The following is a 26854-nucleotide window of genomic DNA, read 5'->3' on the forward strand; positions in this document are numbered from 1 at the left end:
CTGCTTTCTTTAGCTATGTGGATGGTTTTTTATTTCTTGTGAACAGACACCTCTTTTAACTGATTATGATGCGATTCCGAAGGCATCAAATCTTTTCCGGCTTCACGACAATGGCCTGTCTTTCACACACTATAGCTTCCGGCTTACTTGAACCCGATCCCTCAGCCACTTCCCCCCCTTCCGCTTTTCAATAAAGTTTATCACCACCCCCACTGGTTGACAACTAGCCTGCAGTGTCTAGAGTAAAATATGAAGTTTTTAAACAAAAATGTTTGCTAGTGTTATTCACTCAATGCGAGAAAAGAGCTTTCGCCCTATGACTCCGTCCGCTCTAAGATTGTGAAATAGAGGCACTACAGCGATCAGCTCAGAATTCGCACTTAGAGCATCGTGTATTCGCCATCTAAAGATTAGTTTTGATAAAAAGCTCCAGCGACCTTTAAAGCTTTCCTGGTTTGGTGCTGACGGCGGAAACCTTGCTACAGGAGCTCAGAGAGAGCAAGATACCCGACAACGGCTTAGAATTCAAACGCAATGCTCGAAAAAAAGAGCCCAAAGTGATGGAAAAGAGCCGAATAAAAGGGCCATAAGAACGGCGTGCGCTCAGCAGCCATTAAGGTCACGCAAACGAATGCTACAATAAGTGTAGCGATCTGAAAAGCCTGCCCTCTCACGTTCCACCCTGGGCAAATGGGCCAGGCACGAAGCCCCTGCCAGGTGAGGCGAACCGACGAATGCACTTGCGCCAACGGCGAATGCCGAAGATCCAGCACTCCGCGTGTGCGAGTACGTTGACAGTTCTCGGAGCCCCTGTACCTCAACGGCGGTGGTCGCGGATTGCTGCGAAAGCACGCTGTACGAGAGTGATGGACTGAAAACATGACCCAGTGACGACAGAACCGGAACTTCACACAATTTCGGAAGGCACTCATCTGGCTCGGTCAATCATCAACAGAGGACAAGTGCCTGTGCAGAAATATTATCCTCTACTAGGACAACGCTGTAACACTGCGCGATATAAAGGGACCTAATATAAAGGTTATAAGGATACGAAGGATGTAAAGACACCACGGCCTACCGCATCAAGATCGTATGCAGGCGTATTTTAAAGAGCACAGATCGTAAGAATGCCATAAAGTGTGTGCCAAACCTTGCTGAAAACCCCGACATCGAGCGGGTCCGCGAGCTGGTGAGCCGTGGATCGACTTACCCGCAGCTCCGAACTGATCTGCTCGTACCGGAAGGTACGAGCAAGGTCCGGAAGAGGACCTCCACAAACGCCCCAGAGAACACCTTCTGGCTGCGATTCCCGATCCAGACGGCCGTCTCCTGAGACCCTCTCCTGAGAGGAGCCCAAGTACTTATACACAAGACAAGAGCAGGTTACGCCATGATAGACGACATCATCGCCTTATGGCAGTGGCGGCGACAGTGCGATGACCCCGACCGCCCGCAATCACCGCCGCAAGTAAAATGTTATGTAGGTTCATGGAAGGTAACTGCAAATGATCATCACCTCGTGTGGGGATGTGAAGGACTAAAGTAATTCCAGGATATATACGGACCTAAGCAAGTGACATCGTTCAAGGACTAATTACGACTATGGGCCAACGTCGAACAGTCACTGAACCCGCTATGAGCCGTACTTAGGGAACCAGGAACCATAAATAGTGGGCCATACTTAGTCCTGTCCCATTTACTTACTTCCCCAAATGGGCCTATAGAACCATCATTTCGATAAACTATTATATTTCTCTCTCTCTTTTGAAGCGAAAATCCTGGACAGAAATAAGCATAAAACTGCGCGGAAACTGTTAACAGCATTTAACCTTAAAATCACAGGTCAAGATTGTGCCAGCCAAACCTCAGTTTCTTTATGTGATGGCGAAATGAGATTGTTAAGTTCCTTGCGCTGATGCCTTCTTCTGCTCTTCGTAGCCGCTTCTTACCGCACGTTCGCTCTTTTTATTGTATATGTGGCATTGTTAGCTTCGGAAAAAAAAAAGAGTTCTAAGTGCAGCGCCTGTCTCTCTGGCGGCTGTTCCATTTCGCTCGTTCTTCTTTTCTTCTAAAATTTTAGGCTACAAGAGTGTTGCGTTACAGTAAACACCAACATACCCAAGAAAAGTTATGTTGCTTGGCATGGCTGGCTTGACAATGCGAAGTTTGCGTTTCATTGTGGTCATGTGGGTGCAGCCTAAAATTCAATGAAGTCACCATCATTAAGAGACACGCAGTTCGGCGAGCACGCGAGGTGATCGTGTCCTTTACCATTCTCAAGCGCGGCCCTTCTTGCGTCAGCGTGGTATCTATTCAATTATCGCACAAAAAATGACCAACCCTTCCCCTACTGGAAAAGGGGGTAAGCGAAGCTTGTCCTACGTGCACCTGAACTTCGTCACTGTTAAGATACCCACAGGTAACGATGACGGATTGCTTTGGCCTTTCGCTCCCTCACCTTGGAATCATCTCGTTGCTGTCGGATTGTCTGGACTTGGGCGGCTCTAACGGCTGGATCGACGTGCCGACGGCGAGGCCTCTGACGGTCGAGTTCCCGCCGCGCTCGTCTAACGCTGCCCGTTCCTGCGGAGAACGCACAACGCGTGGCCGTCCCATCCGTCTTCCGAGACTTTTCCGAACGGGACGGAAACGAAGCTGGTGCAGTGCGCGCGAAACCTTTCCTGGCCTGATTGGTTGCGCGCGTAGCGTGAGCACGCGCCTATGCAGCTGGAATCCTTGCTATTGACTCATGCTCTGGCGCCGACGCAGCTGTCGACTCATCAAACCACCCTTTCCCGCTGCTGCTCTGCTATGGGAGCAACTGGGTTTTTGCGTTACCACGACAACACCATTTATGAGCCAATACAAGTTTCGCTTGAAAAAAAATCGCAGATCCGGATGATTACCCCTCCCTCGCCCAACCATAAGAAATGTTCACAAAAGCGGCTGCATATTCTTTCCGGCAATGAATTATTCGAGGCGGGGATGGGGGTTCAGGAACTAATAGGACCTTTATTTATTCGTGTTGACTAACGAAGAAATATTTCGCTTCATTTAACTATAAAGCTGTGATGTTTCGACTGTATCACATACCTGGAGTGACATAATTGCGTCACCTTGACAGCCATCCTAGGGGACTTGCTGTGTTGAGCACGCTTATTTAGAATGCAAATACCGTGTTTGAGCCGTACTAACCTTTTTCATGACACAAAATTGCAAAATCAAATCCTAGGACCCTCCCACAAACTTGGATAAACTAAAGCTAAACTTCAGCACAAGCTGTATGCCTGATCTTCACTACTTCATTGAGCACAGTAATTTGTGCCACATTAAAAAAATTTAAACCTTGGATTGTAGAGCGGTCATTTGTGAGGAAGAAAAAGAAAAAGGAAAGTTGGAAACATTTGTTGCAGCTGCATATCTATATCACTTTTTCTTGAAAGTATACTTTTTTTTCATGATCATCGTCATCATCACACCCTCTCTTTTTGTTTCCCTTTTCGATTATCCCAACACTTAGTAACAGGCTAGAACACAGTGGTTCGGACAGACATCTCAAATGTTCAAGACAAAGGCTTTCTTGCAAATTAAGCACACTTTTCCGCATCGGGTATGTTTCTAGCTTCTTTTGTGGGCCGATTCCGGAGATAGTGAAATCTAAAAATGTGCACCGATTCCGTAGGTCTGGTACCGGTGGTATCAGCGCTCCCGGAAGTGTCGGAACCGATGGCACCATCGTGCGGTGCCGGTGGTATTGGTACCAGTAGTACCACCGTGCGGTACGGGTGGTGCCGGTGGTACGTGTGGTATTCATTCTGGCATTCTTCCCTCGTGGCAGCCACCGTTTCGATATTGTTGTTGACAAGCTGTGCCTCTGGTCGAAGAAGCAGACGCTGCCGTATGAGATGCTGCGGGTCTCTCGGAATAAAATACATGGTTCACACATCCCACTCTTACCCTCAACTCGCTCAGGAAGACTGTCTTTCATCGACTTCAACTGTAAAATAACGTAGCAAAGGAAAAGCTTGGGCCAGGTGATTTATCATCCTAAAATCATTACAGCGTGAGACCATAGAGAATAAATACCACGGACAGCGCAGACTTCCGACTGAATACAAGATTACGCTTTCGTGCCGCAAATACTGCGTGCCGCAGAGCGGGAATGGCCGCCTGCGGGAGCATAACAATAGTGTGATGCAAGGCGCAAAAGGGCACTTGGCAGTACACAGCAGGAAGTGTGGCTGCGGACCGGCTGCGTAATTGCAGGCAAGAATGGCGCAAGAAATGGCGCAAGAGGGACCGGCAGTACAGCAGCGATCATGTCGTTCAAGCATGCCTGGATTATTCTACAGATGGTGCCGCTACTGATGGCTACGCAAGGAGCAAACGACGGACTTCCAGTGTTGCCTGGTTAACGCCCGTGCCCCGTGAATTGGGGGCACGTTAAAGATTCCGTGGGGGTCAAAATTAATACGGAGTCCCCCGTATTACGTACTCAAAATTGCGTACCTCAAAATAAAATCGAGGTTTCGGTACGTAAAACCCCAGAATTCAATTCAGTCTTGCTTGATTCATCGTTGCCAGGACACTACCACATCACCGACGGCAGCCCGTGGAAACGCCCGAACCGAGGCACGTCATCCGTCACAGTGGAAGCGACCCGTTTTGAACTCGTATTCAGTGGGAAGCGGCAGTGCAGCAGCGATTATGTCGTTCAAGCATGCCTGATTATCTTGCAGGTTGGATATTACATTCCTGTATCATATTCTCGCTCAAATAATGTTTTCCTTCTTATACTGTCGTTCCCTATAATTATTTTCGGAATCTTTAGCGTTTCGTGGTCGCATTTCTCTATTCTACCTTCAGGGGACGTCGAGACCAATCCGGGACCATCAAAGGAACAGCTAATGCAACTAATCCTGGATAAGCAAACGCAGATGGAGGCGAAACTGTCAGGTATCGAGGGCAAGCTTGAATCTCTTCCTGAGCTAACCGCTAAGCTAACAACCCTTGAATGTACGGTCCAATGCTTTCAGCCTACAGTTGAACAGCAACAGCAAAGACTGACTGATACGAAACACAGAGGTCGAAGAAATAGTCTTGTTGTTTTCGGCGTCCCCGAGGGCAATAACAAAATAAGAAAAGATATTAAAATGTGTTGGAAGAAATATTCTTTGACACCTTTGGCGTCACTGTGTCATCGGTAAATTCACCGGATTGGTCAAATGAAGAAAAAGAATAGGACACAGGCCAGAAATTATGAGGCTCTATCAATACAAAGAAAAAATAGTTATAGTCAATAATTGCAGCAAACAAAAAACTGATTTTAGTGTATCCGATTACTACTCACCTGAAACACTTGAATAAAGAAAGCTGCTTTGGTGCTCTGCGCAGGAGGTTAAAAACAGTTGTGCCAAGGTAAAGTTAAACCGCGACAAACTTTCTATGAACCGCCTTGCTTACAAATGGGATTCGTGGGTTAAGCTTGCAAACAGTTATAACGATGCTTCCTCCTACCTTGCGTGACGTCAAAAGCCGTGTGAGATCAGACTAATCAACGTTAATGCACGAAGTATTATGACAGTTTGGCAATACTACATGAACCTGGTCTGATTGCTATTACTGAGGCCTGGTTGTCTCCTGATGTAGCGGACGCCGATGTGTTTCCTCCTTCGTACAACGTACTTCGCAGCGACGGGCAAACGAGGGGCGGTGGTGCTGCATTACTAATTAGAAGAACACTGAATTATGAGCCACTACTAAGCTCCCACGGATGTGAAAATGTGTGGTGCCGATTATTCATTAATGAAATACCGTTAATTGTTGGCGCTATTTACAGGCCTCCAGGAAGCTCATTGGAGGTATTTGATAGACTTGATGGCCACTTATCAAATGTCACGAACAGCAGAAGTAAAATAATTTAGTAAGGGATTTTAACCTACCTAGCATGGGGACTGGGGTGCTCGAATTCCAGGATATTTGATAAGCTGCATGCTGTAAGCATGTTCGAAACAATGTCGAAGTACGACTAATTACAGACTGGTTAACAGCCAACACGAGTTCAGGGGCCCCATCAGTCACTACTTGGCTCGCTGTTTTTATCCCAAGTATCCTTTCAGCATGAAAACAGCGTCGAACAAGGGATCTCGGACCGAAAACTTATCTTAACCACCTTGAAACTCAATAACAAGTGTTTGGTACGCTACCCGATCACAAAAGCATACAATTTCAATAGTGCAGGCGACACGTCCATTTTAGATTGCTTAGAGATAGCGCTTGACGCAATTCTTACAACAAATAATATCGAACAGCGTTAGACTTACTTCAAATCTACCGCACAAGATTGTTTATCGCGTTTCTGGCCCCAAAGAACAAAGCGCTTAGAAAAAAAGCAACTAACCCGTGGGTAACGCGGAACATGATCCATCTCAAATGGCGACTGCGCCGTGCGCATAAAAATAAATTTCAGCATTGCCATTTGTTGGGCGTGTTGGTAAACTGACTTGGAAAGCATATTTAGCGCCAGCGAACAACAGACGGGAGGCACCACCACAATGCGCCACCGAGTCAGTTTACCAACACGCCCAACATAGCGCATTGTGGTGTCGTCTCCCTTCTCTCCTTGTTCGCTGGCGCTAAAAATGCTTTCCAAGGCATAAGAATAAGCCAAGACATACTGCAGTGACTGAAAACTTAAGTTCTCAGGTGAGCAGCGAGCTAAACAAGGCTCGGATGTTATTTGTGACTAATGCTTTATCCACATGTATGGCAACGTCACCGCAGAAGTTTTGGCGGCCCATGAGTGATTCCGAAAGTGTCGTAAAAAGCGTACTATTGAAACGTGTAGTGAACCTCAACTGGTTAAATAAGCATTTAATCAGTGCTTCACATCTGTTTTCAGTCCATAAATAAAAAAATGCTTCAGAGCTAACTAGACACTCGGGGGATAAAAGCAACCTCGGTATTTCAAAAGAAGGTATAATGGCACTGCTTCTCAAATTAGACACTGTTAAGAACGTCCCGCTGAGGTGCAAGTTTTGCGAACCAGTTGCGACAGCGGCGTCGACTTTTCCTGGAAAGCCACCGTCATACTCTAGCCAAACGGCGTCACTAAGTCTACTGTGTACCAAGGACCATGCGCCGCGTCCGCCACTCTGCGTCGCGGGATTGCCTAGATGAGTTCGATGAACCAGGCTTTGTGACGGAACACGCCACCGCCGATCCGGTCTGCTGTGAGCAAGGGAGGTCCCAAGGGAACGTAGTTGGAGGCCCCTTCCCACGCACCGTTCCTGAAGTAAGCCTCGAGTTCTGCAAACACCTTTTGGCCTCGGTTGGGGACCGTGAACCTGTGCGGAAGTGTGTGTGTGTGTAAGCCCTCTCGCAAAGAGGCGGCTCGTCTACTGGTCGAACGTTTCCCTCACCTAGGGACCGAGGGAGGACCGAGTGTTTATAAACCGCTGCTGTGCGGCTGCTCAGTGTACTTTCTCTCGCAGTCATGCTAGACTGATGGACTGCAACGTCCTTATGTAGATAATGTAAATAAACCCATATTCCTCGTTCTCGATGAGAAGCAGTCCTTCCCTTCAACGATGTCCTCAGCGTGGATAAGTTGGACGACGGCATGGGCCAGCTACCATCTAATTCATGCCCGACTCCAGTCTTGACAACTGGTTACGAGCGGTGGGATTGACCTACCAATCCTCACAACTGGCTGGCAGCGGTGAGACGGACTTTGCGACGTGGTGCTGTGTCTGCGGTGAGTGCTTGGTTCTTGCTTTGACTCTCTAGGCTTCATATTGTGGTTGTTTTGTTTAGAGCAGTAGGGAAGCTAGATTGTTGAGTGTTAGCTAGATTGTGTTTTCCTAGCTAGATTTAGAGAGCAGGATCAGGGCAGTAAAGCAGCAATCATGGAGTTAAGGACACTGCTGAGAGACGAATTGTTGATTGTTGGTGAGGAACTGGGCCTAGATGTACGCAAGGAAATGCTAAAATCGGAATTATTGGAGCTAATTTCGGAACAGGCCAGTTAGGAAGAAATTGAAATTGTGTTGGAACTTTTGAAAAAAGGAGAGAAACGGGACAGAGAGAGAGAAGAACGGGAGAGAGAGGAACGGGACAGAGAGAGAGAGAGAGAGGAACCCGATAAAGATCGCGAGTTAAGGAAAATGCAACTGGAACTTGAAGGCAAACGTTTGGAGTTGTCTCAAGGAAGTGAAGGGGCTCTAGGACAATCAAGTGAGGCAGAATCATACCGCATGGACAGGCTATTAAAGCCATTTGAGGTCGGGACCGACATAGGCTTGTTCCTAAGCAATTTTGAAAGGACTTGCGAGAAGATGAACTTCGGTCCGAGTACATGGCCACAGCGGTTGCTGTCTATGTTGCCGAGGAGGCGGCGGAAGTAATCGCCAGACTCAGCGCATAGGTTGCATATGATTATACGAAAGTTGAGGCTAGTCTCCTGAAGAAATACCGCCTTTCAGCCGAAGCTTTTCGGCAAAGGTTTAGAAGCACAGGCAAGAAAGATAGCGAGGGGTATCCAGAGTTTGCATATAGCTTAAAGGCCAACCTAGTTGAGTGGCTGAAAAGCGCGGAAGAGTACGACAGCAGAGACATGATCATTGAATGCATGTGTCTAGAGCAGTTTTACAAAACCATCCACCAAGCCGTGAAACTGTGGGTGCAAGACAGAGGGAATGTAAACACTGTGGAAAGGGCGGCTGAATTAGCCGAAGAGTACGCAACGCGTAGAAAGTTGAACACCGAGGACGGAAACTTGGACGGTCGAAATGGACCGCGGAAACCATTTCCGTTCACAAGGTATTCACAGACTAGACGATCCGAGCCTGTAGACGTGGAGGAAAACCCTGCAGAAAAGAACGAGGAGAAAGCTAACAGGGAAGCAGTACAAAAAAGCAGAAAAGAAAATTCGAATCTTTTAGACCGATCCGCTTCTATAAGTGCCACAAACTGGGACATATCGCTGTGAAGTGCGGAAAGCCTAGCGTAGTTCTTTCCTACGTAGTTGAAAAAGACGAGAATATGGAAATTTTAAGCCCATATCTTCGCGACCTGCAAGTTAATGGCAAACCATGCCGGGTGCTAAGAGACAGTGCCGCCACGATGGGCATTGTCCATCCGTCTTACGTGACGGTAGATGACTTCACTGGAGACGTAGCATGAATCAAACAGGTTGTAGAAGAACACAGCCCATGGCCAAAGTCAAAATCAGTGGACCATTTGGGGAGCTAGTGACCGAGGCTGCTGTTTCCAAATTTTTTTCACTGCAGTACCCTTACATTTTTTCGAATCGTTCGTCGAATCGGTTACTGCGTGAAAAAGGGCTTAAACTGGGAGAGGGCAAAGTACAGGCATTGACCCGAGGCCAAGCTCGTAAAATCGCGTCGCTTTCGAATGAAAATGCACAAGCTGCTCCAGCGGAAGCAGCAAAAGAGATAACTTCAATGCCCGAATCCAAGCTAGGCCCGAGGGACAAAAAAAACAGTTGAGGAAAGCCTGCCAGCTGACCAGCTGACCAGCTGACCAGCTCAATGAGAGCGTATCATTAGGGTGTCAAAGTTCATGCCTACAGGAAGAGCAAGCTGACGCAATCGCAAGCGAGACAGGGTCGTTATTATCACCGGCCTCAAAGAACTTTGATCAACTCTTACGTGTGGACAGGGAGTCACTGGCAGCAGAGCAAAAGAATGATGGCAGCTTAGCTAAATTACACCACACAGCTAAAGAAGGCATTGCTAGGCGCAACGTCACGATACAAGAGAGAGGAGGATTGTTGTGTCGGCACTACAGAGATCAAAAGGGTAGGATTCTAGATCAGTTAGTCGTACCTACTAAGTACAGGGAGGACGTTTTGAGTCTCTGTCATGGAAATGGGCGGTCCGGCCACCTAGGCATAAACAAATCAAAGAAGAGATTGCTTATGGAATACTACTGGCCTGGCTGTTTCAAAGACGTAGAAAACTTTGTAAGATCATGTGACGCCTGCCAGCGCTCCGGTAAACCAGGAGAGACATGGAAAGCCCCGCTAAAGGTAGTGCCCTTAATAACAGAACCTTTCAGACGACTTGTAATAGACACGGTAGGGCCTCTACCAAAAACAAAATCGGGTTACAGGTACTTGTTTACCATGCTCTGTCCGGCTACAAAGTTTCCAAAAGCAATCCCTCTGAAAGAGCTCAGCTCCACCGAAGTAGTATACGCGCTTCTGACAGTATTTGCAGGAGTTGGGTTTCCAGCCGAAATTCAGGCGGATCAAGGGTCAGTGTTCACCAGCGCACTGACTTCCACATTCTTGCAAAAGTGCGGGGTAAGGTTGATACACAGTTCCGTCTATCACCCTCAGTCAAACAGTGTAGAGAGGTGGCACTCAGTGCTTAAGCGAGTTTTTCCGGCGCTCTGTTACGAGCACAAGGAGGACTGGGAGAACTGTCTTCCGGCAACTTTGTTTGCTTTGCGAACGGTTCCACATGAGGCTACAGGGTTCTCGCCAGCAGAACTAGTGTATGGGAGGACACTCCGTTCTCCACTGAGAATGTTAAGAGAGATGTGGGAGGAAAGAGGGTAAAGTCCAACAGTGGTTGAATACGTGCTAAATCTGCTAAAACGGCTAAGCGCAACCCAAGAACTAGTCGAAAAGAACATGGGAGTAGCTCAAAAGAACGCCAAATTCTATTAGGACAAGAATGCGAGGCTTCGTACGTTTAACGCCGGAGACCAGGTAATTATCCTCAAACCTTCAAGAAAGAACAAGCTTGAAGTTCACTGGGACGGGCCCGTTAAAGTGTTGCACAAACTTTCAGATACTAACTATACTCTGAAAATGCCCGGACGCAGGAAGGAGGTGAGAATATATCACTGTAATTTGATGAAGCCGTATATAGAGCGGAGCGGAGTCGTTAACTATACCATCAAAGAGCAGGATGGCAATAGCACCAAGTTTAAGGAGTATAAGGCGACCTCCATCTCTGAAATCGGCATAGAAGAAGTAGTAAAACATTCGGTAAGCTCGCACGCTCTTAGATCCAAACAGCTAAATGAGCTAAAAGGGGTGTGAGGGGAATATCTCGTCAGATTCAGCAATCCGCCAGGTAGAACCGAACTAATAACGCCTGAAATAGGGCTGACATCAACCGAACCCGTAAGATCAAAGCCTTACAGGGTGTTTCCAAGACAGAGAGAAATTATGGAGGCAGAGATACAGCGCATGCTAGAGCTGGAAGTTATTGAGCCCGTTGAGAGTGACAACACGTCACCGCTAATACTGGTAGAAACCCCTAACAAGGACCCTCGTTCGTGTGTTGACTACAGGAAGTTAAATGTCATCACTAGGGATCAGCTGTACCCGATACCCAACATTGAGGAACGAATTGAAAGAGTTAGCGCTGCTAAATACATTTCAACTATAGATCTCATGTGGGGGTACTGGAAAGTTCCCCTTTCAGAAAGTGCCAGCCGCTATGCCGCAGTCATCTCACCTGTAGGCACTTTTTGCCCTCTCGCACTCAGCTTCGGGCTGAAGAACGTGCCGTTTAGCTTCTCTAAATTAATAGATATTGTCCTAAAAGACTTGCAAGACTTGCCATATCTTGATGATGCAACAATTTTTTCGGACAGCTGGGAACAAGACGTATCGCACCTCAAGCAGGTGTTCTCACGGTTGAGGGAAGCCGGCTTAACGATGAAAGCGGAAAAGTGTAGATTTGGTTGTTCGCAGGTTACTTATCTGGGCCATGTTGTCGGCCAGGGCACGAGACGGCCGGCCAAGCTGAAAATAGCTACGATTGGAGAATTTTCTCAGCCGCGCACGAAAACAGACCTTCGTTCATTTTTGGGACTTGTGGGGTACTATCAACGGTACATTCCGAATTACTCGCAAATGGCAAGTCCTTTAACGGACGCCCTCCGAAAGGGAGCACCGAGTAGCGTACACTGAGATAAGGACAGAGAGAACGCTTTCCAAAGTTTGAAAACGCTATTGGTTTCTCGTTCTGTGCTTCGCGTGCCAGACTACAGAAAGGAATTCATAGTTCAATGTGACGCAAGCGACAGAGGTATGGGTGTGGTACTTAGTCAGGTCGGCGACGATAACGAGGAGCATCCTATCCTCTATGCCAGCCGTAAACTAACTGTAAGAGAGGAAGCCTACAGCGCTTCAGAGAAGGAATGCGCTTGTTTAGTTTGGGCCGCCCAGAAGTTGTCGTGTTACTTGTACGGAGCGAAGTTCATCTTCGAGACCGACCACTGTCCATTGACGTGGCTGAATCAAATGTCACACAAAAATGGCCGCTTGCTCTGATGGAGCCTCACTCTCCAAAAGTACAATTTCTCCGTTAGATATAAGAAGGGAAAGTTGCCTAGCAATGCGGATGGTTTGAGCAGGCTAATTTGAATTCTGCGTTTCAGGGTCCCGCCTAAATTTTAGGGTTATTATTGTTAATTTTGTTAAGCCGAAAAGATCCCCTCTCATTTAGCAGGATTCCCTCCATGATTGCTGAATTTGTCAGCACAAAATTGCTTCAAAAATTGGCATAGCGAAATGCAGCATTTTTTGTTTCTGCACTTATGTTTTCTTTGAAGCCTAGCGGGTCTAAAGTGAGATCCAGGGTACGTCATCTCGGCGCAGAGCCGTGTTGTGGGGTTCGTTTTGCAGTTGCCTGTCCTTGTTGGATGTTTTGGGGTGGTGACATCCTTAGACAAGTGGTCGCTGCGAGCCAAGGCATCAGCCCCCGGCCACCAGCCGTTCTCTTCCTGCCCAGGGCGATTCTTTTATCGAACGCTTGTTCTTTTGCCTCCGCTTTTTCGCTTTGTTTCCCTGCATTTCTGGGAGCTGCCGCTCCCTGCTTGCGGCAATGGATGAAGAGATCTCCGAGGACTTTCCTGATGTGCAGCCATCAAGTCGGCTAGCGCCCAGGAAACGTGGAAGTGCGTCAAGCGATACAGACAGCGAGGCCACTGAGATATGTTCGGACAGCTACGATTCGTCGGACGATGACTTGCAGGTCGTGAGGAGTAGATCAGCGAAAAGAAGACTACTGCAGGCATCTTCGTCGCCAAGTGCTTCTACCGTGAAGAGTGCACCGCTGCGCTGACCGCACACTGTGCTCTTTGTGCCCGTGGACCCAGCGACCAATTTGCGGCCCCTCAACAGGCAGGTCCTCTCTTCATTACTCGAGAGAATCGCACCAAATGAGATTAAAGACGTGCGAATAAACTCGCGAAAAAATTTCCTACCAGTTGATGTCTTACATCGCAGCGCCTTACACGACCTACGCAATATAACTGAGATCGACAATGAAAAGGTGCGATCAATGATCTCTACAGGTGGCGTTGGTACTGCGGGAGTCATTCATGACGTCGACGTTGCCATCCCTAATGACGACTTGCCAATACTGATAAAGCCAACGACAGAAGGAACTTTCATTACAAGGATTTTCAGACTGGGAAACACACGTTGTGTGAAGATTTTGTTTGAAGGAGACAGCCTTCCTTCCCACGTCAAAGTAGCACATGTCCTCCATCCAGTACGACCATTCGTACCGAAGCCCCTCCAGTGCTTCAAGTGTTGCAAGCTTGGCCACGTAAAGGGTGTCTGCGTGAACAACGTCGTGTGCCCGCGGTGCTCTGAGTCCCATTCAGGAGACGCCTGCAGCACACATGTTCTAAAGTGCTCTCACTGCAGTGGTCCTCACAAGGCCTCTTCAAAGGATTGCCCGCGGGTGCGGAAGGAATTCGCGATCCATTATGCAAAAAATAAGTGAGGCGTGCAGACAGGACACAAGAGTAGAGAAGTGGACAACACGAACGCCGACTATCTTTTCTTTCTTTCTTTCTTTTTTCGCCTCAGTGCTCCCTTCAGTTGATAGTCGGCGTTCGTGTTGTCCACTTCTCTACTCTTGTGTCCTGTCTGCACGCCACACTTCTTTTTTGCATAATGAATCCTTACCAACTAGCTCAGCTTTCTGTCGTTCTAAGTATTCGCGATCCTAAAACGAATGGCGCGGGACAATTCAAGGCATCGAGAGGCTGTTGCCGCTGTTCGGCGACGTCGCCATCGACACCGAAAACGTTAACAAAATTCCGCAACTGCAGGTAGGAACACGCCAGCTAACGTCAGAACTACTGCCGCATCACCGCACAGCGCCACCAAGACAGATACTAGGAAACCAAAAAAAGCGGAGAGGCTTGCCCGTTCTGAAGAATGGCCTGAGCTACCGAGGGCACAACTCCCTGCTAAGTTACCTCCCACCGCACCGACTTCGACGGCTTCGGCAACTTTTGAAGCTACGCGGGCTGATGACCTCCAGGTCATCAACATTCTGCGGTCGCTCATGAATGCCATTCGGGTTATTCTTACCAACATAATATCTTCGTTTGCACAAAGCGCGCTACAGGTGCTGGACACTTTGAGTCCAGTACTTGCAGCTCTTGGTTAAAATCATGGCTCTCAGAAGCCGTCGTTTCGTGACGAAGTCCGGAACGCGTCGATATTTCAGTGGAACGCCAGAGGACTTAAGTCACGTATGACGGACTTTCGACAGTTTGTGTTCACAAATAAGTTCCCAGTCATCGTCAGCTGCGAGCCCCTACCAGATAACATCAGACTGTTCGGGTATGAATGTTCCCAGTCCGCCACCGACGGAGATGCAGCAAGATCATCGTATTCATACGAAGTGATCTTACGTATGTCCATCATCCAGTGTCATCTGACCAAGAACATCAGTACGTATGTCTGACAGTGAAAAAAGGCAAGCTCACTTTCACATTAGTTGGAGCCTACATATCGCCCTGAAGTCGGCTGCACTGCGAGTGGTTACGGCGAATCACGACAGCGTCTCCGCAGCCTTTGGTGATTACTGGAGATTTTAATGCCCACCACCATCTCTGGGGAAGTTCTAAGATAAACTCGAGAGGCAGAAGATTAGTGTCATTTGCCTCTGAACAAAAACTATGCTTGTTAAATGATGGAAGCCCCACCTTTCTGCGTGGAACTACCTACTGCAGCTGCCTGGACCTCATCTTTGTTTCGCGCTCATTCACTAGAAAGGTCAGGTGGTTTCCGGAAATTCAAACGCGGGGAAGTGACCACATACCCACTTATCTTAGGATTGAAGGGTTGACGGACTCCAAGTTAGCCGGCGCCACAGAAGGTATCGACTGGCCGATGTTCAAATCAATTGTCGAAGACGGCTGTCGCAATGACTTCTCCTCCAGCCTAGAGGACATCATAAAGAGTGCCCTGGAGGCTGCCAATCATTCGCTTCCGAGGACGTTTACACGCACCGATTACGACATTGAGCTAGAGAAGTTTCGTGCAATTCGTCGACGTGCAGAACGGAGATACAGGCGCACGAAGTCTGTACAGGACTTGAGGTTGGCCAGAAGAGCTCAAAAGAAAATTCAGCGTCGCATGGACAAACTCGCATCGCAAAGATGGAAGTCATTCTGCGAGTCTCTGGATCCACGAAAACCTTTGTCTCACATATGCAGAACTATTCGTGGTCTCCGTGGAACCCCTCAGCAGCGCCACCCTTTTAAGTCTTTGGCCCTTCACCAACAATGCAGCGATATTGACGTCGCGGAAGCTTTCTACAGGAGGATTGCCGGCGAAACTAGTTCCGCTGGAACATCGCTGCTCCACCACTCACCGATTTCACGCGACCCCCGCATGGACCGTCCTTTCTCCATGGAGGAACTCGAAGCTGCACTGGCCTTGTGCAAGCGTTCATCTTCACCAGGACCCGACGGTATAACCTACCGTGCCCTATGTAATCTTGGCGAAGAGGCTCAGAAAGTGCTCCTGCTCTTGTTCAACAGCTCCTGGCAGACAGGTACGGTTCCCCCAGGAATGGAAGAGCAGTCGCCTAATTCCACTGCTCAAGCCTGGCAAGTCACCTGTAGACATTGCGTCACACCAACCAATTGCGCTTGCCAGTTGCATCGAAAACTAATGGAGAGGATAGTTCTAGCGAGGCTAGAATGGTACCTCGAGCATTACCAGGAATATCCAGATGCAGTGGCCGGTTTCAGGCGTGGCCGTTCTTCCATAGACAACGTTATCGACTTGGTGACGTACGTCGAGCAGCAGAGGTCCTGCAAAAGATTATCTGCTGCCCTGTTTCTGGATGTTAAAGGAGCGTACGACAACGTAACGCACGAAGCGATTTTCAACGCCTTAGAGGCAGTAGGACTTGACGGCAAAGTCTATTTTTGGATAAGTAGCCATCTACATAAGAGATCCTTTTTCGTACCTACCGAGGATGGCCCGACCTCCCCGCATTAAGGTAACCGTGGGGTGCCTCAGGGCGGAGTACTGAGCCCAACGCTCTTTAATCTAACACTCATTGGCCTTGCCGACATCCTGCCGTGCACTGTTAGGCTCTCCATCTATGCCGACGACATTTGCATCTGGACGTCGGGTGTGACGCGACTGCAACTTCGCGCGCGGCTTCAGAAGACAGCCACGTTAACATCATCCTACCTTCGAGAACAAGGACTTTATAGATCATACGAAAAGTGTGTAGTGGTGGCGTTTACGAGGAAAGTAATGTCTCCATACGTGATATCCGTCGACAGACAACTGATCTCGTACAGCACGATTCACAGATTTTTGGGGGTGGTCATTGACAAAAATCTCTCCTGGACCCCTCATGTGAATTATGTGAGAAAACGCCTGATAGGAATTTGCCATATGTTCAAGTTCCTTGCAGGAAAGACCTGGGGAGTGCCAATACAATCCATGCTGCAACTGTACAGGGTCCTCTTTATTGGATTCCTGCGGTACAGCCTACCGGTCATGTCCAACCCCTGCAGAACTAACCTGAATATAATCCAAAGCATCCAAGCCCAAGCCCTCAAAATATGCCTTGGTCTACCGCGGAGTGCGTCAACGACTGAAGTTATTGGAGTCGCTCAAGATTCTACTATTAGAACGCACATTAGTATTGAAACAATGCGTGTGCACATAAGACACTTCGCCCGGACCCCTACCCACCACCTCGCAAGTCTCCCAGTAGATAGGCCCCACATGACATTCAGTGCGACTATCTTCGCCCACCGTGCCTCTCTCAGGTCAGGTTACACAGCTGCGGCAAGGCCTTCCATTCCTCCATGGTATATGCGCCGTAGTGAAGTAAATCTTACACTCCCAGGACTTCAGAAAAAGTCGGACTTGCCATCATCAGCGCTCAAGCAACTAACTTTACTTCTCTTGTACGAGAAATACAGCGACCGCACACACGTCTACACTGACGGATCTACATCAACCAGCTCCGGCGGCGCTGTAGTTATACCAACAATGAGAATAAACCAGCGGTTCAAGACGTTCCATGTCACTACGCCTACAGTTGCAGAGCTCGTGGCTCTCCGCGACGCGCTTCATGTGATAAAGACTGAAAGTCCTAGAAAATGGGCAGTCTTCTGCGATTCAAGGCCGGCCTTGCAATGTGTGCAGTCATTTCTCCGACATGCAGCTCACGATCAGCTAACGTGCGAAACCGTGGAACTTGTCCATCACTTAAGAGAAAAAGGCCATGATATCTCTTTCCAGTGGATACCAGGTCATTGTGGTATCATAGGAAATGATGACGCCGATAAGGCAGCTCGGACATGAAACCAAGAAGACCACTGCGTCCCCATTCCTCTCTCAAGGACCGACGCCGCGAGACAACTTGGCATTTTAGCACGCACGATCTCCTTAGTAGAGTGGAACACCGCACATACAAGGCGCACAAGACTGCGCAGACTAAACCCGTCACTTCAACTCAGACCTCCAGCCGGTCTACACCGACGTGAAGCGTCTCTTCTGTGTCGGTTATGGCTTGGAGTTGCCTTCACGAATGCCTACTCAGCTCTAATTGGAATGGCTGATAGCCCTGCATGTGATGTTTGCGGATGCGAGGAGAACAATGAACACTTATTGTGCCATTGTCTTCAAGTTCAAGCACAAAGACAATCTTTGTCCAACACATTGAGGAAATTAGATGATCGTCCTCTGAGTGAACAAACGTTACTAGAGCACCGTCCCGACCGACCATCGGCTCAGAAGGCAGTGAAGGCACTTTTATGCTTTCTCAGAACTTCTGGTTTGCTCGAGCGTCTTTAACTCAAGTGCTGTCCGTACACGTATCTACACCTCCTATCTCCCTTCTCTCGCTCCCCCTTCTGCCTTCCCCCAGCGTAGGGTAGCCAAACAGACTATTGACTGGTTAACATCCCTGCCTTCCTCTATTACTCTATCTCTCTTCCTGCCCAGCGGTTGTCAGCGCTGGACAGTCGAGATTTTCCGGGCCATGGAGGCGCTATTAAGAACGACCCGCTGAGGTGCAAGTTTTGCCAACCAGTTGCGACAGCGGCGTCGACTTTTCCTGGAAAGCCACCGTCATACTCTAGCCAAACGGCGTCACTAAGTCTACTGTGTACGAAGGACAATGCGCCGCGTCCACCACTCTGCGTCGCGGCATTGCCGAGATGAGTTCGATGAACCAGGCTTTGTGACGGAACACGCCACCGCCGATCCGGTCTGCTGTGAGCAAGGGAGGTCCCAAGGGAACGTAGTTGCAGGCCCCTTCCCACGCACCGTTCCTGAGTAAGCCCCGAGTTCTGCGAAGACCGTCTGGCCTCGATTGGGGACCGTGAACCTGTGCGGAAGTGTGTGTGTGTAAGCCCTCTCGCAAAGAGGCGGCTCGTCTAATGGTCGAACGTTTCCCTCACCTAGGGATCGAGGGAGGACCGAGTGTTTATAAACCGCTGCTGTGCGGCTGCTCAGGGTACTTTCTCCCGCAGTCATGCTAGACTGATGAACTGCAACGTCCTTATGTAGATACTGTAAATAAACCCATATTCCTCGTTCTCGATGAGAAGCAGTCCTTCCCTTCAACAACGTCCTAAGCGTGGATAAGTTGGACGACGGCATAAGCCAGCTACCATCTAATTCATGCCCGACTCCAATCTTGACACCTGGTTACGAGCGGTGGGATTGACCTACCAATCCTGGCGTCAAAAACTGAGGCGTTGTTGGTACACCCCCGTGCTCGTGCGCGCTTCGAAATGCCTTGTCTCACGCTGCGCGGAAGCCCCCTCCCGTGGCAGAGAAAAGTGCGCTATCTCGGACTTGACATCGACTGCCGGGTCAACTTTAACGCCGCCGTCTCCCAGCTCTGCAAGAATTCTAAGAAGGTGGCTGGCGCCGCACGCTCCCTGCTCGCCCGTGGTCGTGGCTGTACACCGCAACTTGCGCTTCGAGTTTACAACTCTGTCGCAACAACGCGAGCACTCTATGCGCTTCCCCTCACGAACGACAGAGCCACCAACTGGAACGCCATCGACATGGAGCACCGCACCGTAATTCGCCAACTTTACGGGCTTCCTCGCAACTCGCAAGTAGGAGCAACTCTCGCCGAAGCGGGAGACTGGCCGCCCTCACTTCGCGCACGGAAGCAAGCGATGAACCACATCGAGCGCCTTCAACGTTCGCCACAGGGACAACGCCTCGTTTGTCGCCTCCACACCCTCGAGGGCTCGGGCATGGGCCAGCGTGCCACCGAGTTCAGCGCACTCGTCGCGTCGACGCCGCCACTCCTACCACTGCCGGTATCGCCGCACGCCTCCGCGCTACTCGATGTAAACACCACGGTGCCAGGCGTCAAGTCCAAGCGTCAAACAGCTGTTTGTGCTATGCAGCAGGAAACGGCCGCACTGCTACACGAGCGCCTAGGGGGCCGGCTGCTCGTTTACACCGACGGCTCCGTGGCGAGTGATGGTTCTGGTGCTGCAGCGTGCACGGCGCCGGATATTTGCGCTACACGGCAGTGCCGCCTTCGTGCTGTGTGGTCGTCGACGGTGGCCGAGCTTGCTGCGATCGACCTAGCAGCTGATCTCCTGCTTCAACAGCGCAGTGTTGTTTCTGCCGCGATCCTTTCGGACTCGCGCGCGGCACTGTGTATGCTGGCGAAGGATTACCTTGGACCTCCATTGGTGCAGCGCGTCGGCTCAAAGCTCCGCCATCTCGTCAGCCAGGGCTGCGATTTGGCGTTGCAATGGGTTCCAGCGCACATCGGCCTGCAAGGGAACGAAGCCGCGGACGCTCTCGCAAAGCAGGCTCACTCCCTGCGCTTCCCCCTCGCTACCTCGGTCAGCGGCTTCGACGTGGCCAAAGCAACCATTCTGCGAACTCTCCGTGCGCAGCACCCGGACCAGCGCGTCGCCGCGGGTGCGTCACTTCGGCTCCTCCCCCGCGTGGGCTTCTCCCGGGCGGACCGCTCTTTCCTGCTTCGCCTGCGCGTCGGCTGCTACAGGACGGCTGCTAGAACGCACAGGCTGCAGGGAATTGGCGACCCCGCGTGCAGCAACTGCGCCGATACGGAGACGCTCGACCACTTGCTACTTCGCTGCCCTGCCTTCGATGTGGAGCGCACGGACTTGTGTACAGTCTATCGGCGACTGGGACTGACTTACGATACGGCGACCGCGCTGCTATTCCCTGCAGCCCACTCGTCCATCGTGAAGCATGCTCTCTCGGCACTGCTAGACTACTGCAATGCGACGCACTTGAGAGCGCGGCTGTGAGCCCCGCACTCACATTCTTTTTTTCCCCCTTCCCACGTTCGTCCAGTCTTTCTATCCTTCATCCTTTTCTTCCCATTCCCCCTTCCCCGTGCAGTGCTGTTGAGGTGTCCTCCTGTGAGAGACAGTTACGGCGCTGCACTCATCTCTTCCGTTTCCTTTCCAAAAATCACTTCACACACACACACACACCTACCAATCCTCACAACACCAAGTAATCCCCAGGTCCAGATATGATACCCAATGAATGAAACGCTACTGTGACGGGGCATCAAAGTTGTTGGCTAATATTTTGACTTGTCACTCCGCGAAGGAAAAGTATCATGCGACTGGCTACTAGCGAGAGTGGTAGCTCTCTTTAAAACAGGTAATAAGCTCCTTGTGGATAATTATTGTCCCATTTCAATAACTTGTACGGCTTGTAAAATTCTGGAACATGTGATTGCAAAGCACTTAGAATATATATAGAATATATAGAATATATATAATATATAGAAAATAACGTGTTTTTCAGCAGACAACACGGATTTAGGAAGTGCTTGTCGACAGTAACCCAACTGTTTAAAACACTACATAGCTTAGCAACAGCCTTTAATTTCTGGCAGCAAATAGATTGATGGCCATATACTTCTCAAATGCTTTCGACAGGGTATGCCATATCAAGCTGATTGAAAAAATATGTGACCTTGGTGTTGATTCTCAGGTAATTAAAGGGGTTCAAGCTCACTGGAAAGCCTCTATCAATTTGCGGAAATATGTGGAAGTCATTCATCAACATTGCCCGTGTTATCGGTGTGCCGCAGGGGTTAGTTTTGGGACCTGTGATAATTTTATAGTATATTAAGGTTAATGCAGTTGATGTCCATCCATTGGTTGACGTGAGATTGTTCGCGGATGGCTGCGTTTTGTTTTGTTGCGTGAGGTGCTGGGCTGCTGAGCATGAGGTTGCGCAATTGAATACCGGGAACGGCGGCCGCATTTCGACGGGGACGAAATGCGAAAACACCCGTGTACTTATATTTAGGTTCACATTAAAGAACCCCAGCTGCTCCAAATTTCCGGAGTCCCTCAATACGGCGTGCCTCATAATCATATTGTGACACATAAAATCCCATAATTCAGTTTTTAATCAACGTCTGATGTACTGCACGTGAGGCAAATATAATTTTCGAAAACTACCTGTATGAAAATTACAAATAACAAATTCCTCCTGCATTATCCATATACTATTAATGAGAAAGAAATCAAGCGTACCAAGCATGTTAAATATTTGGGAGTCACTATTAACGATAATTTGTGGTGGGACAAACATATTGAGTACATTTACGGATCCGCCCGACGTAAGCTTTGTTTCCTAAAAAGAAGGCTACAGAAGGCCACTCCTTAGGTCAGACTCGCGGCATACAAAACTATATTAACGCCAGCACTAGACATGCAGGTATAATTTTGGACCCTAACAGTCATACCGAAATGAGTTAATTGGAAAGAATCCAGAAGTTAGCGGCCAGGTTTTCTTGCTACGACAGTAAACAGTCTGTGACTGCACTCTTTGACAGGACCGGTCTTACACCGATGTCTCAACGAATAAAAATAGCGCGGCTGAAGTTCCTGTACGAGCGTGATAATAGGAACTTGAAAATCAATCCAGACGTATATCTACGATGTCCAGTACGAGCATCAGCTCGTACCAATCACACTCGTGCCGTTCAGTCTTACGCACCAAGGGTTGACAAATTCAAATGTTCATGTCTCATTCGAACTATTGTTGAATGGAGCAGACTCAACGCCAATGTGTTCACAGGATGTGATAATATGTGTGTAAGCGGGCCTTTAATTCCCTTCACTTGCCCTCATCAATAAAGAGTGTTTTTTCTGCGACTAAAGTTCAGTTGAAATTCAACGTTGTCCGCGTTATTTCTTGTCTATATCCATGTGTAGCCTTGCGCATATATTTCACCTGTAGGCTGAATCGCCTTCCAAGTTTACTTTTTCTTTCGTAAGAAAATACTACACTTCAATCACACTAGTCTCCAAACAAAACCCGCGTAAACCACATACTATTCGCCATCAAAGAAAAATAAGGTTTAGAGATTTTCTGAAAACTCCGGTGGTTGATAGCGAAAATCTAAGAACGATTCAAAATAGGACGTCACCTGTTCGCCAAACCGAATTGTGCAAACGAGTACTCAATTTCACAAGTAATTTATAATTATTTACATTGGGGCGACATGCTGAAACCTTGAAGTATGTAGGAACCAGCTGGTGATTAAGATAGTTCAATTGAACTCGAACACTGAGGTTAGCACCGCTTTTAACACATTCATTGGCTGAGCGTCTGATTCGAGACATTGGCGCTACTCGTAGTATATTGTCGAAAAAAAAGCGTGTCTTGCAACTTCTGGACAAATCTACGTGAAATGCCAGTTTATTTCTTTGTATATGTGGGGAAAACAGGGGGAAAGCGGGAGATGGAAATTCTAGGCGATGAGCAAAACGAGAACAAGGTGAAAGCACGAGCCGGCGTTTCGACAAGTGCTTTCCTCGGCACGGTATGTATGGGTATAGAGTTCGCCAAAAGGGGAGAATGGGTAAAGCGGGTGGCTGCGGCAATGAGTGAAGCTGTGTCAACGGCGAGGGTGTAGAATGGAGAATAAAGGAGTGCTGTGAACAAGGCCGGTGACAGAGCCGTCTGTCAGTCACATGTGAGTGGCCGTGTGTCTGTCGGCGTATCAACGGCGTGCGGTCAACTTGTGCAACTTGTGGAATGGAACAACTTCTGGTCGTCGGCTATCTTATACGTGAACGACGGAAAATGAGCGCTGAGGAAGACACACACGAACAGCCAGAAAGACACAGGACAGGCACTTATTGTCTTTCTCGGCTGTTCGTGTGTGTCTTCCTGTGCGCTTATTTCCCGTCGACCTGCAATGCACCATCTAGCCCGTCTGCAGGTAGAGATAATAGAAGGAGCGGCAGAAACTGGTGCTCGTGAAACAAATCTGAAAAAAAAAATACTGAAATGGAATAAATAAATAAATAAATAAATAAATAAAAGAAAAAAGGCAGGACGGGCGAAGAAAACAAAACGAAAAAAAGAAAAAGAAAGCATTAAGCAACCAAACTAATTACTAAGTGTTGTTGCTTATAGCTTGAAATTGAGCATAGCGAATAGATTCTTATGTAGCCTTTGAAACGTTTATGCCTATTGGTTGCAATATCTTGAACTTAGGGATGAGGTATGATTCTCTGTATTTTCTTTCTCGTTCAGAATGGAAATTTGACTGTAACATGTAGAGTTTAAGTTCATAAAAGTTATGACCTGGTTGGTTGAAATGCTCGGCGACGGCTTTGGACACCTGTTTAGCTGTGTCCGCGCGATGTCCGTCTAATCTGACGTTCATTGATTGTCCCGTTTCGCCGATATATCGTTTCTTACAGAAGGAACATTCAAACACATCACATCGGAACTATAGTGCAAGTAAAGCTATTTTTTCACTTCGTGTGTATAACTATTTGCCGGGCTTTTAATTTTAATGTCACTTTAAAGGTGCCTGAAGGTTCTGCGCCTGTGGCGACAACATGCTTTTGTGGCGACAACACGCTTCGCTGGTTGTCGCACGCATTCGATTTACCCCCTGTTCCCTTTAGAGAAAGCCTACCTATATATACTGTGCCGAGGAAAGCATATGTCGCCTCGAAAAAGACATGTCCGCTTGTCGAAACGCCGGCTCGCGTTTTCACCTTGTCATTTTGCTCATCGTTTTGTACATGTTTGGTAGATTATAAGTTTCGTTGATGAGAAAGAGATTTGTTGGTAGTGAGAACTCGCAATATTTCTCGCGAACCGCTGTTCAGATATCATATAGCAGCGATACTGATACCAAAGGCAGGGCGTAGTTGGTTACCAAATATTCAAATCAAAGTCTGCAAGCAGATATCATCTTTAGAAACAAACCCAACCAACCTGCTTGTATCGTTGTTTAAAAGCAGCCTGAAACCTTCGACCCGAAAATCCTACGCAAGAAACCTGGCCCGCTCGAATGAAAAATGCAGTTCTCAGATGATATTCTGACATAAGTTTTCAGAAATGGCTGAGCTTGGGGAAACCAATCGAAATCCGTTATTATACATGACTTTGACCTAAGCAATGGCTATTCTAATAACCTTTAGCTCACTTTCCTGGTCTTGCGAACAAGGGTTGCACATCAAAACAAGTCCGTGGCGCCTTGAACTTTCAGCATTGGCTGGACAAATGAAGGCAAAAATATACATCAAGTTCGTTTTTATAAAGAAAAAAAGATAAATGTAGGTATCAACAAACGCAAGACACCAAGACTGGCAACTGTAATTTTGCAATCGACTCGTTGAAAGTATCAGGCGGAACAAGTCACCGTGGTGTGCCCTATTGATGTGCGTACGCCTGCTGTGCGGGAGCGGCGCTTGATCGACATCTCGAAAGCGGCAACACCACCACCTTTGCTGAGCCTATAGCCGTATGTGTAGTTTTGTTTAAAATCATTGAATCGATTGGACACTTTTTCTTTGGTCATCTCCGGTGGAAATAGTTATGCAGACTTGTTTTATTTGGAACCGAGTCCTACAGCGCGCTCGAGCCGTTCGGGTACATGCTGCTAAAAATAACGCGTAATCGCGTGCCTGCGAGACACTTCGTGACGAACACCGATTTGACCGTTGCCGCGGTAGAGTGTCGCCATGGGCTGTTCAGGCGCATCAGACGTGGCGTGCGGGCCTTTGCGGACGGGAAGGCCACTGCGAAGGTGGCGGCGATGGGCTGCGCAGCGCTGACGGTGCCGTGTGGCGCTCGTCGCCGGCGGACCGGCCCCGCAGTCGACGTGGCCGTCGGCAGCGAAGTAAGAGCGACTGTCGCGTCGCCTTCCGAGAAGAGGCTCATCCTTGTCTTTGGTGAGCGAGCTAGGGCAGTTTACACTGACGCTCACTACTGCAATCATTTATTACCGCTAGATCGCTATGCGGCCAAATTTTACTGATCTCGAATTATTCACTTCCAGAAAAAAAAAAAAAACGCGGACACGATTGATACCATAGAACTACCCGCCGTGGTTGCTCAGTGGCTATGGTGTTGGGCTGCTGAGCACGAGGTCGCGGGATCGAATCCCGGCCACGGCGGCCGCATTTCGATGGGGGCGAAATGCGAAAACACCCGTGTGCTTAGATTTAGGTGCACGTTAAAGAACCCCAGGTGGTCAAATTTTCCGGAGTCCTCCACTACGGCGTGCCTCATAATCAGAAAGTGGTTTTGGCACGTAAAACCCCAAATATTATTATTATACCATAGAACTGTTTTTCATGTAAAAATTCGTAGGCAGTCTGCTTCAGAAGTATTCCGTCGTAATATAAGCCCGTCTGCAGGTGTCGATGTTGCAAATTCTTCATACGTGAAAAAGTTGAATGTACGCGGTATGAGCACAGAAGCTATAATATATTTGCGCATACGATACCGCTGTTTGAGTTGGCAATGTAAGGCGGTCTTCGAATGGTCTCGAATTTGAGACATTTGGTACAGGCTTGCTCACTGCGCCGCTGCACGGAACATCGGGACCTTTATGATTCAACATTTTTGTGATAACACAAACAGGGACGTCCCGCTCCCCATGGATATACTAATAACATTATTGTACGCACAATTCTCTCTGCACTTCCACTCTCGGCAATTTCCAGTTGCCGTGATTAAACGAGGTTATATATAGTTTGTAAATGCGGTTTGTAAATGTATAAAGGGAAATTTGAAAGCAATGTTAACGTTTAGAACGTGTATGCGACTTCAAGATAACGTACGAGAGAGTGATTCAACAAGGTGATTGCTAGAGGTGGTTGGTAGCGCATTTTTGTACACGCGTGATTCATCCATACTTTAGGTCTTGCTTCTAGGTGACGTAAACGTGTGCGATAAAATATTGTGATACATAATTATATCGACCTCCCGCTAACGCGAATTAAAGATTTATTTAATTCGCACTTCCTAGAGCGTTGTCTTAGTCGCCTCACGTTTGTTGCCGACGCTCGCCCATCTTACCATTGCGCAGGAGGCCCCGGCTCCCGCAAAGGTCAAATAGTGAACGACTTGGCGAACTGCTTCGGCTTCGAGATGGTCAGTGCCGAGAAGCTGGTTCTGGCATACTTTGCCCGCCACCTGCACTTGGACGAGGAGACATCGGGGCCCGTAGAATCGACTCAGCACGTCGAGGAAATGCTAAAGGTACATGCTCGTGCGCATGAGCGGCATTGATTTCTA

General features: G+C 48.4%; 1 protein-coding gene across 2 annotated transcripts in view; it reads left to right on the forward strand.

Annotated features, from left to right (window-relative positions):
* Window positions 1-26854, forward strand: part of LOC142582229 (uncharacterized) — a 109096-nt gene that overhangs the window by 49328 nt on the left and 32914 nt on the right. The window contains exons 1-2 of one of the 2 annotated variants that reach the window (XM_075691683.1): window positions 25355-25503; window positions 26646-26818. In XM_075691683.1, the coding sequence (XP_075547798.1) occupies window positions 25368-25503; window positions 26646-26818 (309 nt within the window). In that variant the 5' untranslated portion in view covers window positions 25355-25367. Of the gene's footprint in view, window positions 1-25354; window positions 25504-26645; window positions 26819-26854 lie in introns of those variants that run through there. The other variant, XM_075691682.1, reaches the window with a different exon arrangement.

This window comes from Dermacentor variabilis, chromosome 5, assembly GCF_050947875.1.
Source record: "Dermacentor variabilis isolate Ectoservices chromosome 5, ASM5094787v1, whole genome shotgun sequence".
NCBI lineage: Eukaryota > Metazoa > Arthropoda > Arachnida > Ixodida > Ixodidae > Dermacentor > Dermacentor variabilis.